Below are 12,040 nucleotides of genomic sequence, written 5' to 3'. Positions count from 1 at the left end.
ATTGATCCAGTAAAATTAGAATTAAGGTCATTGGAAGCATAAGTTCTCAATTACCCAAGGATTATTTATTTGAAAAAATGAACTTTCACTAGATAAAGTTAGGGACTAATGGCTTCAGATCAGACTACTTACCTAGTCAAAATTAATTATGGGCAACCTTCCCTTTTTATGTCAACAACTTAAAGGGATTCCAGTATAGATTTCCCCTCTCCCTGATAATTTTCAGACCAAAATATCCTTAGTTTTAATTGAAGGCATTGTCAAGAGTGCAGTTGCCACTGAGCATTAAAATAAGTGGCTGGATTTTTCAAAGAGTTCATTTAAAAATATGCAAAATTTGACACTGTGAGCTGGTGAGTACAGAGCTTTTTTTTTTGGCTTTCAGTTGTCAAATTCTTGCCCCAGTTGTCCCATTTTACTCCATTCATAAAATCTATCACTCCTACAAGACTAAGCTTCCATTTACTTCAATGGATATTTAAAAAGAGTGTTTTGTTCTGTTTTTTTTAAGTAACATAACACGCTTCTGTTGGAAAAGGCAAGTTAGTCAAAATTAAACTTTTATGCAGGAAAGAGGTGGTTTTGACAACTGGTTTGAACTGAAATCAAATAAAAAAAGTAATAAATGATCGTTATAGTTTGTTTCAATATTTTTGAACAAAAATTCTGGCTTTCTGGTTCAAAATAACTTTCCTTTTATTTGAGATTTTTAATAAAACTTTTCAATTAATCTGAACAGAAAGTTATTCAAGACTTTAAAATAACCAAAAATGTTTAGATTCTATCTTTGGAAAAAAAAAATGGAATCTGTAGCTGAAGTGGTGCTTATGTATGGAGGAGTTTGTGGCATTGATTTTGCTTTTTATTAGTCAGCTTGTGATTTTAATACAAGCTGAAGATGTCTATAGCAATAGGTTGCTGCTTTTAGGTTTTGCATAAATCTAAATGAAAATGAATTCATAAAACAAATACTTGGTCAACCAAAGGCCAATTTGTGAAGGGCCAACCGGTGAGAAATTACACAGGACAGCTCACTGACTTACTGAGATAACTCATGCCAGTAACTGCTGCTCTCCAATATGGTTAGTAGAAAATATTTGATTTTCTGAATGATTTACAAAAAATATTTTCTGCCAATGCTACTCAATAGTAACAGTAATGGGTTTTCAGCTTTACAGGATATTACTACCAGTTCAAAAGCCTCAAATAGGCTCTAGAGCTAAAGTCCTGGCCCTTTGAAATTTCACAAGTCGCACAGAAAGGAGCTGTCAACCTCACACGCTGTCAGGACTACTCAGTACAACTGAGCCTACAAGACAGCAGGAATCTTAAACAGGCAGTGCTGCTCTGAATCCCAACAAGTGCAATAGATTAGATTATTGGCCTTGTGATGCCAGTCACATATGCTCATTTGTCTACCTGACCCTGCTGCACACTTTCTCTGGGCCTCCAATACTGAATGATCTCTTTAAGTGTCAACATCATTATGTGATCTGAAGCCACTAAGCATAGCCAGCATTGCTGGAGCAGATACTTTGTTACACAGGGGAGCAAAAGAGAAAATTCTGTACTTTGCTCCATGGCAAAATACATTTTAAAACAATAAGTAAAAAAAAAAAAAAAAGAAACCAAAAAGAACCTTTAAATGGGTACCTGTCATGACAAAAGCAGTGAGGGGCTCTGTGTGGACACCTGCACTGGTGGTGCCCTTAATATTAATGTCATAGCCAGTGTAATCTACCAGGCCTGAGATGTGAGCGCTGCGGGCACCTCCCGAGACTGTAAGCTCCTGAGGTTCATGTGCTGAATAGGAATCTCTAACATTTATAACAAACTTTGCAAAAGGCCCATTTCTTGTGGTCCATGAGAGGTTGAAGCTGTCGGGGGTAACGTTTGTGAGTGTTAGCGTGCCCAGCTGTGGCTCAGCCTCTGAAGGGAAAGGAACACAGGTGAAGAGAAAGCATTACTTAGCGAAGAGCTGTGCTAATAAGCAATGGAGGGTTATGGCTGCTTAAAGCTGTGTCTGTACTGCATTGTACCTAGCTTTTAGCATCTGTTCTGCAGCAGGTAATAGAATGACACACTGGGTATTCATAACAATTGTTTGATGCTGGTGGTATAATTTCAATGGTATTTTATCTTGTTCTTTTTTTTTTTTGTTCTATTTCTTAAGAAAACTAGATTTTTAAAAATTATCTTCAGCCTGATTTACAGAACTGCCAGACGCATGCTGCCCAAGTGAATTCAAAGGGAGCTGGCAAACGGTCAGCACCTCTGGGAATGAAGCTGTGAGGCCCAAACACACAAAAGCACATAGGCACCTCAAGTCAGCCCTCTTCTCAATATGTCCTATTGGCTAGTTTAGGCAGCCAAGCATTTTGGCTATTGTGGGTTTCAGTGTGCAATGTCTAACTCTCCCCCTGTATCGGACTCATGTTGTAGGTGCTTAACTCACAGCTATGGATTATGGTAGAAGCAAAACACCTACATGATAAATTCTGTAACGCGGAGTGGTGCAGCATCACTAAGTCCCTTTGGGCAATGACCAGGAATATGTACCAGGACTTTATTTTGAAAAAAACAAATCTATTAGATAAAACAAGGGAGATTTTCATGCATAAAAGTCAGAGAGCTTCATGCAGAGAAGTCAAGAAGGTCAATATCATTATCCCACCAGTGGGCTATGGGGACAATGAGGCTTGGGGTATTGAAGTACAGTAACTTGTTTGGATCACCCAGCAACTGGTGGCAGAGGAGATTACAGGAATTCATGTAGGATGAGTTCCAGTCAAGGACCTTTATCTATTTAGCCATATTATTGAATATTGAATGAAGGCCATTACACACTATTTTAGTCCTGTATTCTTCTGATGATAAAAGCCTTCCTCATGCACAGAAATGTCCCATGTATTGATTTCATCCTCAAATTGAATATCTTGAACTGGAGCTAAGCCATTTAGTTTATTTTTAAATAAATCAATAGATCATTTATGGAAACCCCTTTTATCAAAATGTTTTGGGACACCTTGGTGAAATGGAATCAGTAATTATTTAGGGGAGGTAATTCTATAAGCGATTCACGCTGGGGAAGATAACAGACACATGCCAACGAACAACAGAACAACTGAAGAACAAAACTGTATTGATAACTGAAATAACTGAAGTGCTGCAAAATGTTCCAGAACTGATTCCCCCACCCAAGATTCGACGTAAATGATCTAGGAGAGAGTTTGTCCCCCCCATTCCCTAGTCCAGGAGCAGGTGCATCTAAGTGCCCCCAATTAAGGATGCATGCTGGGTCTGTCATCATGCTGTCATCTAGTGACCAGTAGTGCCAGCATGGTTGGTAATGACATTGTCACTGGGAAAGCTTAGTGCTTCTGAAGACTGGGATGCAGAGGCAAACAACTGTAGATGGAGAATGTAGTGATACCAGACATGGACCCCTGCATGCAGGTTGAAGAGAACAATCTTTTCTATCCCAATCCTGAAACAGGCACATTCCTTCACATGCCATTTGCATCCATGTCAAGCAGGTCCATATCATGGCACCCAAATTCCAGGAGTTACTACATGCAACACAAGGTGAAAGTATCTCTCCAGGCAAGGTTTAGTAGGATCCCAATATTCTGGAGTCACCACCAGCATTCAGAAGGGCTCTGGCATTCAGTGGAAAGTACTGAACTGTCCATTGAAGACTCACCAGCAGTGATGTAAGTGATAGAGTGAGAGGCTGATCATCAAGAAGGAATGGACTTCTTTTTGATCCCAGCTCTTTACTAGTGGGGGGACATGAAATATGCCAGGCAGAGAGAACACTCTTGGACCAGCATTAGATAACTGGATCACTCCATGCAGTTCCTGTTGGTGATTCAGCATGCCACAGAAAACAACAGTAGAGAAATGCCAATGCCATAAGAGACATGTGACCTTTACAAACAAGGAACCAAAATGGCATGCAGATGCCTTTCTGGTAGGACAAAGAGAGTTCACGCTCATGGAGGGTCACAGGCAAATGAGGATGGAGGATATAGAATGAATGTCAGTATTATTTCAGACCAAAGGCAAAGATATTCCAGAGAAAAATCTTCTGGACCAAGTCAGTTATATATATATATATACACACACACACACAGAACTTGCAGATAAGTGTATATATAAAGAAACCAATCAGAGGTTTACTGTGTTGCTCCCTTAATGATGGGGACACTTTTTCAGCCTTTCCCATGGTCCTAGATATCCGTGCTTTAGAATGGTCTTGCTTCAGCTCGTTCAACTTGTTCCCACACTAAAGAGGGTGGCTTAGATGAGAAATGGTGATGTCCGACCAGAGCCATGTTCTAGAGCAGCTTAGAAGACAGTGGAAGAAACAATAGAAAAAGCAAACCTTGAAGATGAAATACCTGTAGTTGCCACTGCTGTCAAAGTCTGACCACTTTGCCCATCAACTAGACCATGGAGTTGGACAGTGTAATTAGTGGCAGCTCTTAGATTGGTGATTACAAAACTTCTTGAAGCCCCTGACACTGTGTGCACCAGGGAGTCCAAAGGCAAGTCAGAGTTTCTGACTTCTAAAACAAAGTGATCAAAGGCAGTGTCCTGTGCTTCCCACGTGAGAGACACACTGTTTGAGGTAGCGTTTGACACAGTTAGTTTGCTAAGGAGAGGTTCATCTACTATAAGAAGAAAAACAAATGGACATGTGTTGCAATTATTAAAACACAAAGTAAAAGTAAAATGAAATAAAACAAATAAAAAACACTAATCGGAGGTGGAAAAAAGACTTATTTGATTATCTAGCCCTGGTGCCCCTTCCCCATTCTATCCCAGCCACAGCTGAACCAGACTCACCCCAGTTTCCTTTAGCAATATAAGGGCAGCTTGGCCATGACCCAGTGACAGCTCTCACAGTCCCCAGGTGGACAACTCCAAATTCATTTAACTTCCCGAATGCAATTCTCCACACAGAAAATATGGCTGTTGTTGATTTAGTCACAGATACGTGCTACTATGCTAAACCATGCCTGATTTCCTAAAGTTCGGCAGATCTTTGTGATATAATCATAGCAGGGGTGGAATCAAAATTCCTCACATTTATACCTATCTTTAGATGAAACACCTATTCTTTGCTATCCCTGATGAAATACAAGTGGTATTATCTGTATAATTTCTCCCTAGGCTAACATAGGCATTGTACTAAGAGAGAAATTTGTTCAAGGAACCAGAAACTGTGTCAAAGGGCAACAGTTAATATGGGTGTTAAATAGGGGTGTGCAAAGCAGGCCCTATTCGACTTGGATTCAGATTCAGCCCGAATCGGGGACAGTGATTCAATTCGTTAATTTGCATCACTCTTCCTGATTTGATTCGGCTGAATCCAAAAATGAAGATTCGAAGCCGATTCAGAGAATCAGCAATTCGGACACAGAAACAGCTTTAAAAGTTTTTTCTACATACTTCGAGGTATCAGCGTGACTTGAGATCGCTGCGATGCTGGGGCAGATGGAGCATCCCACAGGAGCGCGGGGGGCCCTCCACACGCTCAGCAGCAAACCTGGAAGGGGACTGGAAATATTTCTGGTCCCCTTCTGGGTCTGCCAGGGAGTGCACTGCCCCCCCCCCGGTGCCCCTCCAGCTCAGCAATCAGCCACAGGGGGACCCTGGGTGCCCCCCAGACTCAGGAGGCACCAGTCACTGAGCTCGGGGGTGTGGGGGGCTCCCTGCACTCTCCCTGGTGGACCCAGAAGTGGACCGGAAGTGCTTCTGGTCCACTTCTGGGTCTGCTGCTGAGTGTGCTGGGTAGCCCTTTGTGCTCCTGTGGGACAATCTATGTGCCCCAACATCACAGCACTCATGAGCTGCGCCTTGTATCTAGAGGATGTAGGAAAAACATGTAAAGCTGTGCCTATGTCCGAATCTTTCCGAATCCCTCCAAATCGATTCGGAGGGTTCCAGTTCAATTTGGAGAGGTTAAAGGGTCCTCTGATTTGATTTGGATTTGGAGATTCATCCATCAAATCGGGCCGAATCTCCACCAAATCAAATCAGGGACCAAAGCCTTGCACAGCTCTAGTGTTAAACTATTGTGCAAGATGCTGTATTCCTACCCTGAGAGGACATCTAGTAGTTTTGTAATTGGCTATCTTACTACTTCCAGCTTTATGCTATCATTAATCTAATGGCAGATTTCCTTCTTTCCTTTTAGGGTCCTTGCTAAGACAGGACCAGATGTGAAACTTCAGGTTGTACTAGGTGCTAAAATATAAGTCCATACCTATTCTGAGTGTCAGTATGGGCCCTATGCATCCTTTTTGTCCTACAGCAGCAGTTATTTGAGGTCTTAACTGGAATTAAAATGGTACATTTACTTTGTACAAGTCCACTCACAGCTTGAATTTCACCTGAAACCTATTCAAAGCAGCAGCAAGGGAACTCCTCCACCCCAAAACAACCTATAGCTACTACAGCTTCTTATTCAAGAGAAACAGCACCCCCTAAATGCATCATAACAGATACAAACATGTCACAAAGCTGAGGTGTTTATAGAAAAACATCACCTCAAGGCTCAATTCTTGAGATGACTTACTGAGTATCCCATTTTCTCTGAAGTTGTCCCTATTCTGATGGACTTGAGCAAGAGAAAGCTTATTATTTCTGCTGTGAGTGAGCTCATCTCTCATGGTTATGGATGCCTCTCCCTGAGTGGGATCATGGTTAAATGTAACTTTAATTTAAAACATCTCCCATCACTCTTCATCAGAAGATGTGAATAAGGATAAGCTGATGGGAAGCTGGGTGGGAGAAGTAAGGTCAGGGAAAAGGGATGGCCCTGTAAGGAGAAAGAAGAGTTAGAATATGAGGTAGGTTTATATACCTGTAGTAACAGCAACACTTATTGCCTGTGTGCGGAAACCAGGAGTGATCCCATAGAGGTAGACAATATAATCAGTGCTGGGGGATAGCCCTGAGATATGAGCAGTTCTTAAATTGCCTGAGATGTTGTACTCCATGGGCTCCAAAAACCTGTTAGAATTAATAATTTCAATGGTAAAGATCTCGAAGGCCCTTTCAGTGGCTGTCCAGGAAAGGTTGAAGCCTTCTGGAGTAATGCCGGAAACGTTTAGCTCACCAACTTCTGCGCGCATTGCTGAAGAGGAGAACAAAATTAGTTAGAATTAGATACCCCTTTGAATTCCTGATGTTCAGAAATGCTCTTCTTGCATACATTGCTTCCCATCTGCCAAAGCTCTAAGCTGACCCTGGAACAGAAGGTTCAAACAGCAGCTTGCTGCAAGCCAGCAGTAGCTAAAGAGAAGCAAGTACAGAAAAAAAAAAAGGAAAATGTCTAAAATTGCTGCATAAAAGAAAGCTGCAAGGCCATGGCGATTTTCCATCCTTTCAAGAGCAGACATGCATCCTGAGATCTGAGCATGAAAGCAGATGTGAAAGAACAACACATTCCTTCACTCTTTTAAGAGAAGTTGAAACTTGAGCCCTTACTTTATCAAGGGGGAAAGGTTGTGTTTCATTTTAGCTCTTCCCCACTCCCTCTCAGTTTCAAGAATATGAAAGTTGGCATGTAATCCTGGAGCTAGAGCCAAAATTTGGTGCTATGATAGCCCCCTTGCGGTTTCCCTCCTCCCGTACACATCCCTGATGCTCTACATAAATGCTCAAGGAAGTCTCACAATAGGAAATCCCCAGAAAGAAAACGTCTTAAAAAGCCAGATGTCTGAGTTTGACCAGGAAAGAGGTGGGAAATCCTACAGAGTGTCCTCTGTTATTTCTCTTGAAGTAATGTAGAGACAGAACATAGGCCATACTTAGGCAGGAAACTGTAATGTCTCTTTTCTTTGTAGATCCATAATGCTTATTTTGTTTTCTTACAGCAATCGTCTACGTATTGTGACTGGAGTAGAAGCTGGGATCACCCCATACTCAGAACTCCAATGGGAAGTTTTTAATGCAGGACACAACCCAAGGCAAGCGCATCATGTCATAAATCAATCCAGCCAGTCCAAGCTTCTTAAAGCGCCATTGCAACAAACAAGCTATACATACCCTATCTTTTAATTAGTTTTAAATTCTCCTGTGTAGATTTAAATGCTGAATACAATGTACTCAGAAACCGCAATTAAGACCATGCTTGAGCCATCCTCCAAGCCAGAGAAAAAACTGCAGCAGATTGCAAAGGGCTTACGGGAAGCCCAGGTTCTACATGAAACAGATCATTAGCACATCTGGGTGAAGAGCCACTGTGCCCCAGGTATTGTCATTTGGGAATGTGAAATAGAAAGTCCTATTTCTTTCAAAACATTCTGTGTGTCTAAAAGTGACTGTCAAGTTATGTGTGTTATTGAAATAATGTGAACTTCTACCATAACTACAAAGCCCAATAAGGCTGGAGAGAGATATCCCTGTGTTATAGCTAATAGATAGCAACTGCCGCCCACTGCAGGTACAGCAGTAGATATAACAAATAAAACACCTAAAAGGTGAGGATGAGGCAGCAGATCTAAATTGGAAAGGAAATAAAATCAATATTCAACTGAATAGGTAGAATATGTCATCTAGGCCTGCTTTAAACGAGGGCTAATTTATTAGAGATCTGTGAATCATTACAATAAGACTATTTTTTATTTACAAAAGATAAGCTTGAATTTATCCAATTTATGGAGCATTCTTGAGGCTTTTCATATTCAAAATTCAGATCTGAATATGAAGGTGGTGACTTAACACTCTTCTCTGCTTTCTATTATATATAGTGTTTTTTATTATATGTTGTATTTACATCAATGAAAGCTGAATGAATAGCAATGAAGGTGAAGAGAAGAGTCATAACATTATGGTCTAGATTACAGATCATTTTATGCAGTTTTTGGTTCTTGATGGCCTAATTCTCATCTCTGACACTCATTGTATACTAGCATAACGCTGTTATCTTTAGTGGAGTTATTCCCGATTTACACTACTGTCAGAGCAATGGGAGGACAATACTGTTACATGCAATATTAACAAAGTTACATGTTTCAATGCATGTGATTGGCCTTTGAAAGAATTCATCTCCATCTTGGTCTACTTCAAATACAGGATGTGGAACTAGAAAGGACTCCCTGGGTTATTGAGTCAAGTACCTTGCAGACAACTTCCTCGTATAATCCAGTTAATAGACTTATCCATATATTTTGTGCATTGGTTTGGCAATAATTTTGGAACATGAAAAACACAAATGTTTGCTGTTTTGTGTACTGGGCCTATATAAGTGGGTGTCCATACCTTTCACAGGACACTGTGTGATCGTTCTGATCATGTGCACTACAGAACTGGGTTTTGTAATTAGCACCGTCAAAGAAATGAGTTAAGTATGCAAAAAAAAAAAAGAATAAAAGAAAAAGTAAGAAACACAATTCTGAGGAAAAATAGGCCCTTCTTAAAGCAAATGACATCATGGTGGCACTGAGACTCTTCCTGGAAAATTTGATCAGGCCAGAGGTGTTCAGCTTTTTAATTACAGGCACCCATGCAAAACTGACCACGTGTATAAGCTCTCACATCCCTATCTTCAAAGAAGAAAGGGACGTGGAAGTGGATGAATGATTTAGAAAGGGTACCTGTCGTGGTTTCAGCGGAAAGGGGTTTGGTCCTGTAGCCCTGAATCACACCATACAGGGTGATATTGTAACGTGTGTAATCCTTGAGAGCAGTAATATTCACAAAACGCAGTCCCCCTGGGACTGTATGATTCTGAACTTCTTCTGGATTGTCAGACTCCTGCACCTGAAGGACAAAAGTCTCAAAGGCCCCGTCTGCTGCTGTCCACGTGGGTTGGAAACCATCCCAGCTAACCTCTGATACTGTTAAATTTCCAAGCTCAGGTTCCTCCGCTGAATAAGGACAGAGAGTCAATCAGTTACTGCAATTACAGATTGATGAAGAAGTGGTGTTACCTAGTAACGTTCCATGTTAATGAAATTCATTTGCAAGCAGTTATGTACAGATGAAATATTATGCCCATTTTCAAATATGCCTACCCTTGATGACTCTTCATAAAGTCTCCTTGAGAGACTTGGGACTGCAGAGCAGTATAATAAGAAAAAACAATAATAATAATAAACAATAGTCATATTAATACTAAAATATAGCACACAGAAGGCCATTTATATACATATTTGGAGCCGAAAGTATTTTACTAACATGTAAAAAGCCTCACCATAAGGCATGTAAGTATTTCAATAACCATTTAACAGCTGCCATTAGTAACTCAGCAGTTACCGCTCTGAAGTGATTATGATACTGCAGTTTTTCTTATTCTAAGGTTAAGAAGAAGCTTTAGCTTTTGTAGTTAATTGGAACTGTGACTTTTGTGTTTCAAATGGTGTCCACTTGGAAAATACCATTTGGTCTTTATAAATGAATTTCTAATGCAAAATGATACAGAATGGAAAGTGTTCCCTCTGCTCCATCACCCTATCTTTAGAAATAGATTATTAATAAATACTACTTTGAAGTTTCCCAAGATCTTAGGGTAAGTCCTGGGGACAAATACGCTGGATTTTTTAAAGGAATTGTTGCTATTATGCTAAAATAGGAATTCCAGATGTAGGCTATAGAAAGCTGCCTGTATTGAGAGAATATGACTGATTCTTTGAAACTGTGAAAGTCCGCAAAGGAAAAATGATAGTGCAGTTTGCTGTACATATAATCTATGGTTAGCCTCTAAATTTAGCCAGTTCCACATGCCTCCTTTCTTTTATTTGCATTGTTGAAATCAACATACAATATTAATGATAGGACCTGATTATTCAACCACTACTCAAACTGCTGCATACTTACTTGTGTCTGCTGTTGCACTGAAATCAAAAGACCTGATTTTTTTTAAACCTGATACACTAGGGTCCCCTTACAATACACTCGGCATGTCTACACATGCACATGTACTGCATAGTACGGGCATGCGTCTACATGCGCATGCCTCTGTGCACAGTAAATATTGCAACTTACACTGTCTTGAGTATAAATTTATACCTAGTTAGTTACTGCACAATAACACACATGTAGACACTTTACTGTGCAGTAACACTGTGTGTGGACTGACTTGGGACTAACTTTAGTCCCAAATTAGTCCACACAGCATTAACACACTTTAATGACTGCATGTGTAGATGCCGGCCTATTCCTGTTTACTGCACAGTAAATTTAAGCCAGCATACATGTACGTATAGACATGCCCATTGGTTGTAAGATGGTTTATTTACACCATTTCAAGGCAGTGTAGTGTAAAGGGGCTCTAAAGTACATAAGAATAAAGCTCAATGCGATGAAGGGCTAACTCCTATTTTATCTTTACGTAACTAGAATGGCACTTCCAGAGCCATATAACTGCAATTTTTGACACACCTCACAAATAAGGGTTGAATGTAGTATGGGTAAGTATGTTTTATAGGGCCTAATTTATATAGCATGAGCCTAATACTCAGCCTCCAGAGCTCACATTACCTTCACTGGATTTATGGATGCTTAGGCCCTATGCCGTTGTACATAAAAGCGGTATCAGTCAGCTCCACCAAACTCCCAACTAGCTCCCTCCCACCTTCCTGTAACCCTGAAAAAGATATTGTTGTACAGAATAACTTTTCAAATCAGTGCTAGTCAACATATATTGCACAAATCCACAGCTGAGCTGTTTTAATAAAAAGCAGAAACAAGGCTCCTTGATATCTAATGGAAATGCAGTATAGATAGCACAATTCAGCTGGAAAAGAGAAAGCAGGATGAAAAGGAGATGGTTGCTTCACAAGTTAAAAACGTTTTATGGCTGTGTAGGCAATTAAAATAAGACATTGCTTTAAATCAAAATAAATCAATATTAGAAATAAGTGCAACATTGTTCAAGAAAAAAGAATACAATGATTATTGTCAGTACTGCAGGTGCCATGACAACTTAATAGCAACACAGACTTCCCTGAATTTAACTTTCTGCATTTCTGAATGGAAATTGAATCACAAGGATCCTTTCCCTTTCAATTCCCTTTACAAGGTC

General features: G+C 40.2%; 1 protein-coding gene across 4 annotated transcripts in view; it reads right to left on the bottom strand.

Annotated features, from left to right (window-relative positions):
- The window catches only part of TNC (tenascin C), an 85,672-nt gene that overhangs the window by 21,572 nt on the left and 52,060 nt on the right, over positions 1-12,040 (bottom strand). For 2 of the 4 annotated variants that reach the window (XM_006031117.3, XM_006031119.3), the window contains 4 exons: positions 9,612-9,884; positions 6,875-7,147; positions 4,404-4,676; positions 1,654-1,929 (listed from right to left, as the gene is read on the bottom strand). In XM_006031117.3, coding sequence (XP_006031179.1) covers positions 1,654-1,929; positions 4,404-4,676; positions 6,875-7,147; positions 9,612-9,884 — 1,095 coding nt within the window. The remainder of the gene's footprint in view (positions 1-1,653; positions 1,930-4,403; positions 4,677-6,874; positions 7,148-9,611; positions 9,885-12,040) is intronic. The other 2 variants (XM_006031120.3, XM_014523405.2) reach the window with 1 other exon arrangement.

The sequence above is a fragment of the Alligator sinensis genome, unplaced genomic scaffold (genome assembly GCF_000455745.1).
Source record: "Alligator sinensis unplaced genomic scaffold, ASM45574v1 scaffold323_1, whole genome shotgun sequence".
Lineage (NCBI taxonomy): Eukaryota > Metazoa > Chordata > Crocodylia > Alligatoridae > Alligator > Alligator sinensis.
The sequence above is the reverse complement of the archived record's forward strand: the minus strand, read 5'-3'. Positions and strand labels throughout refer to the sequence as shown.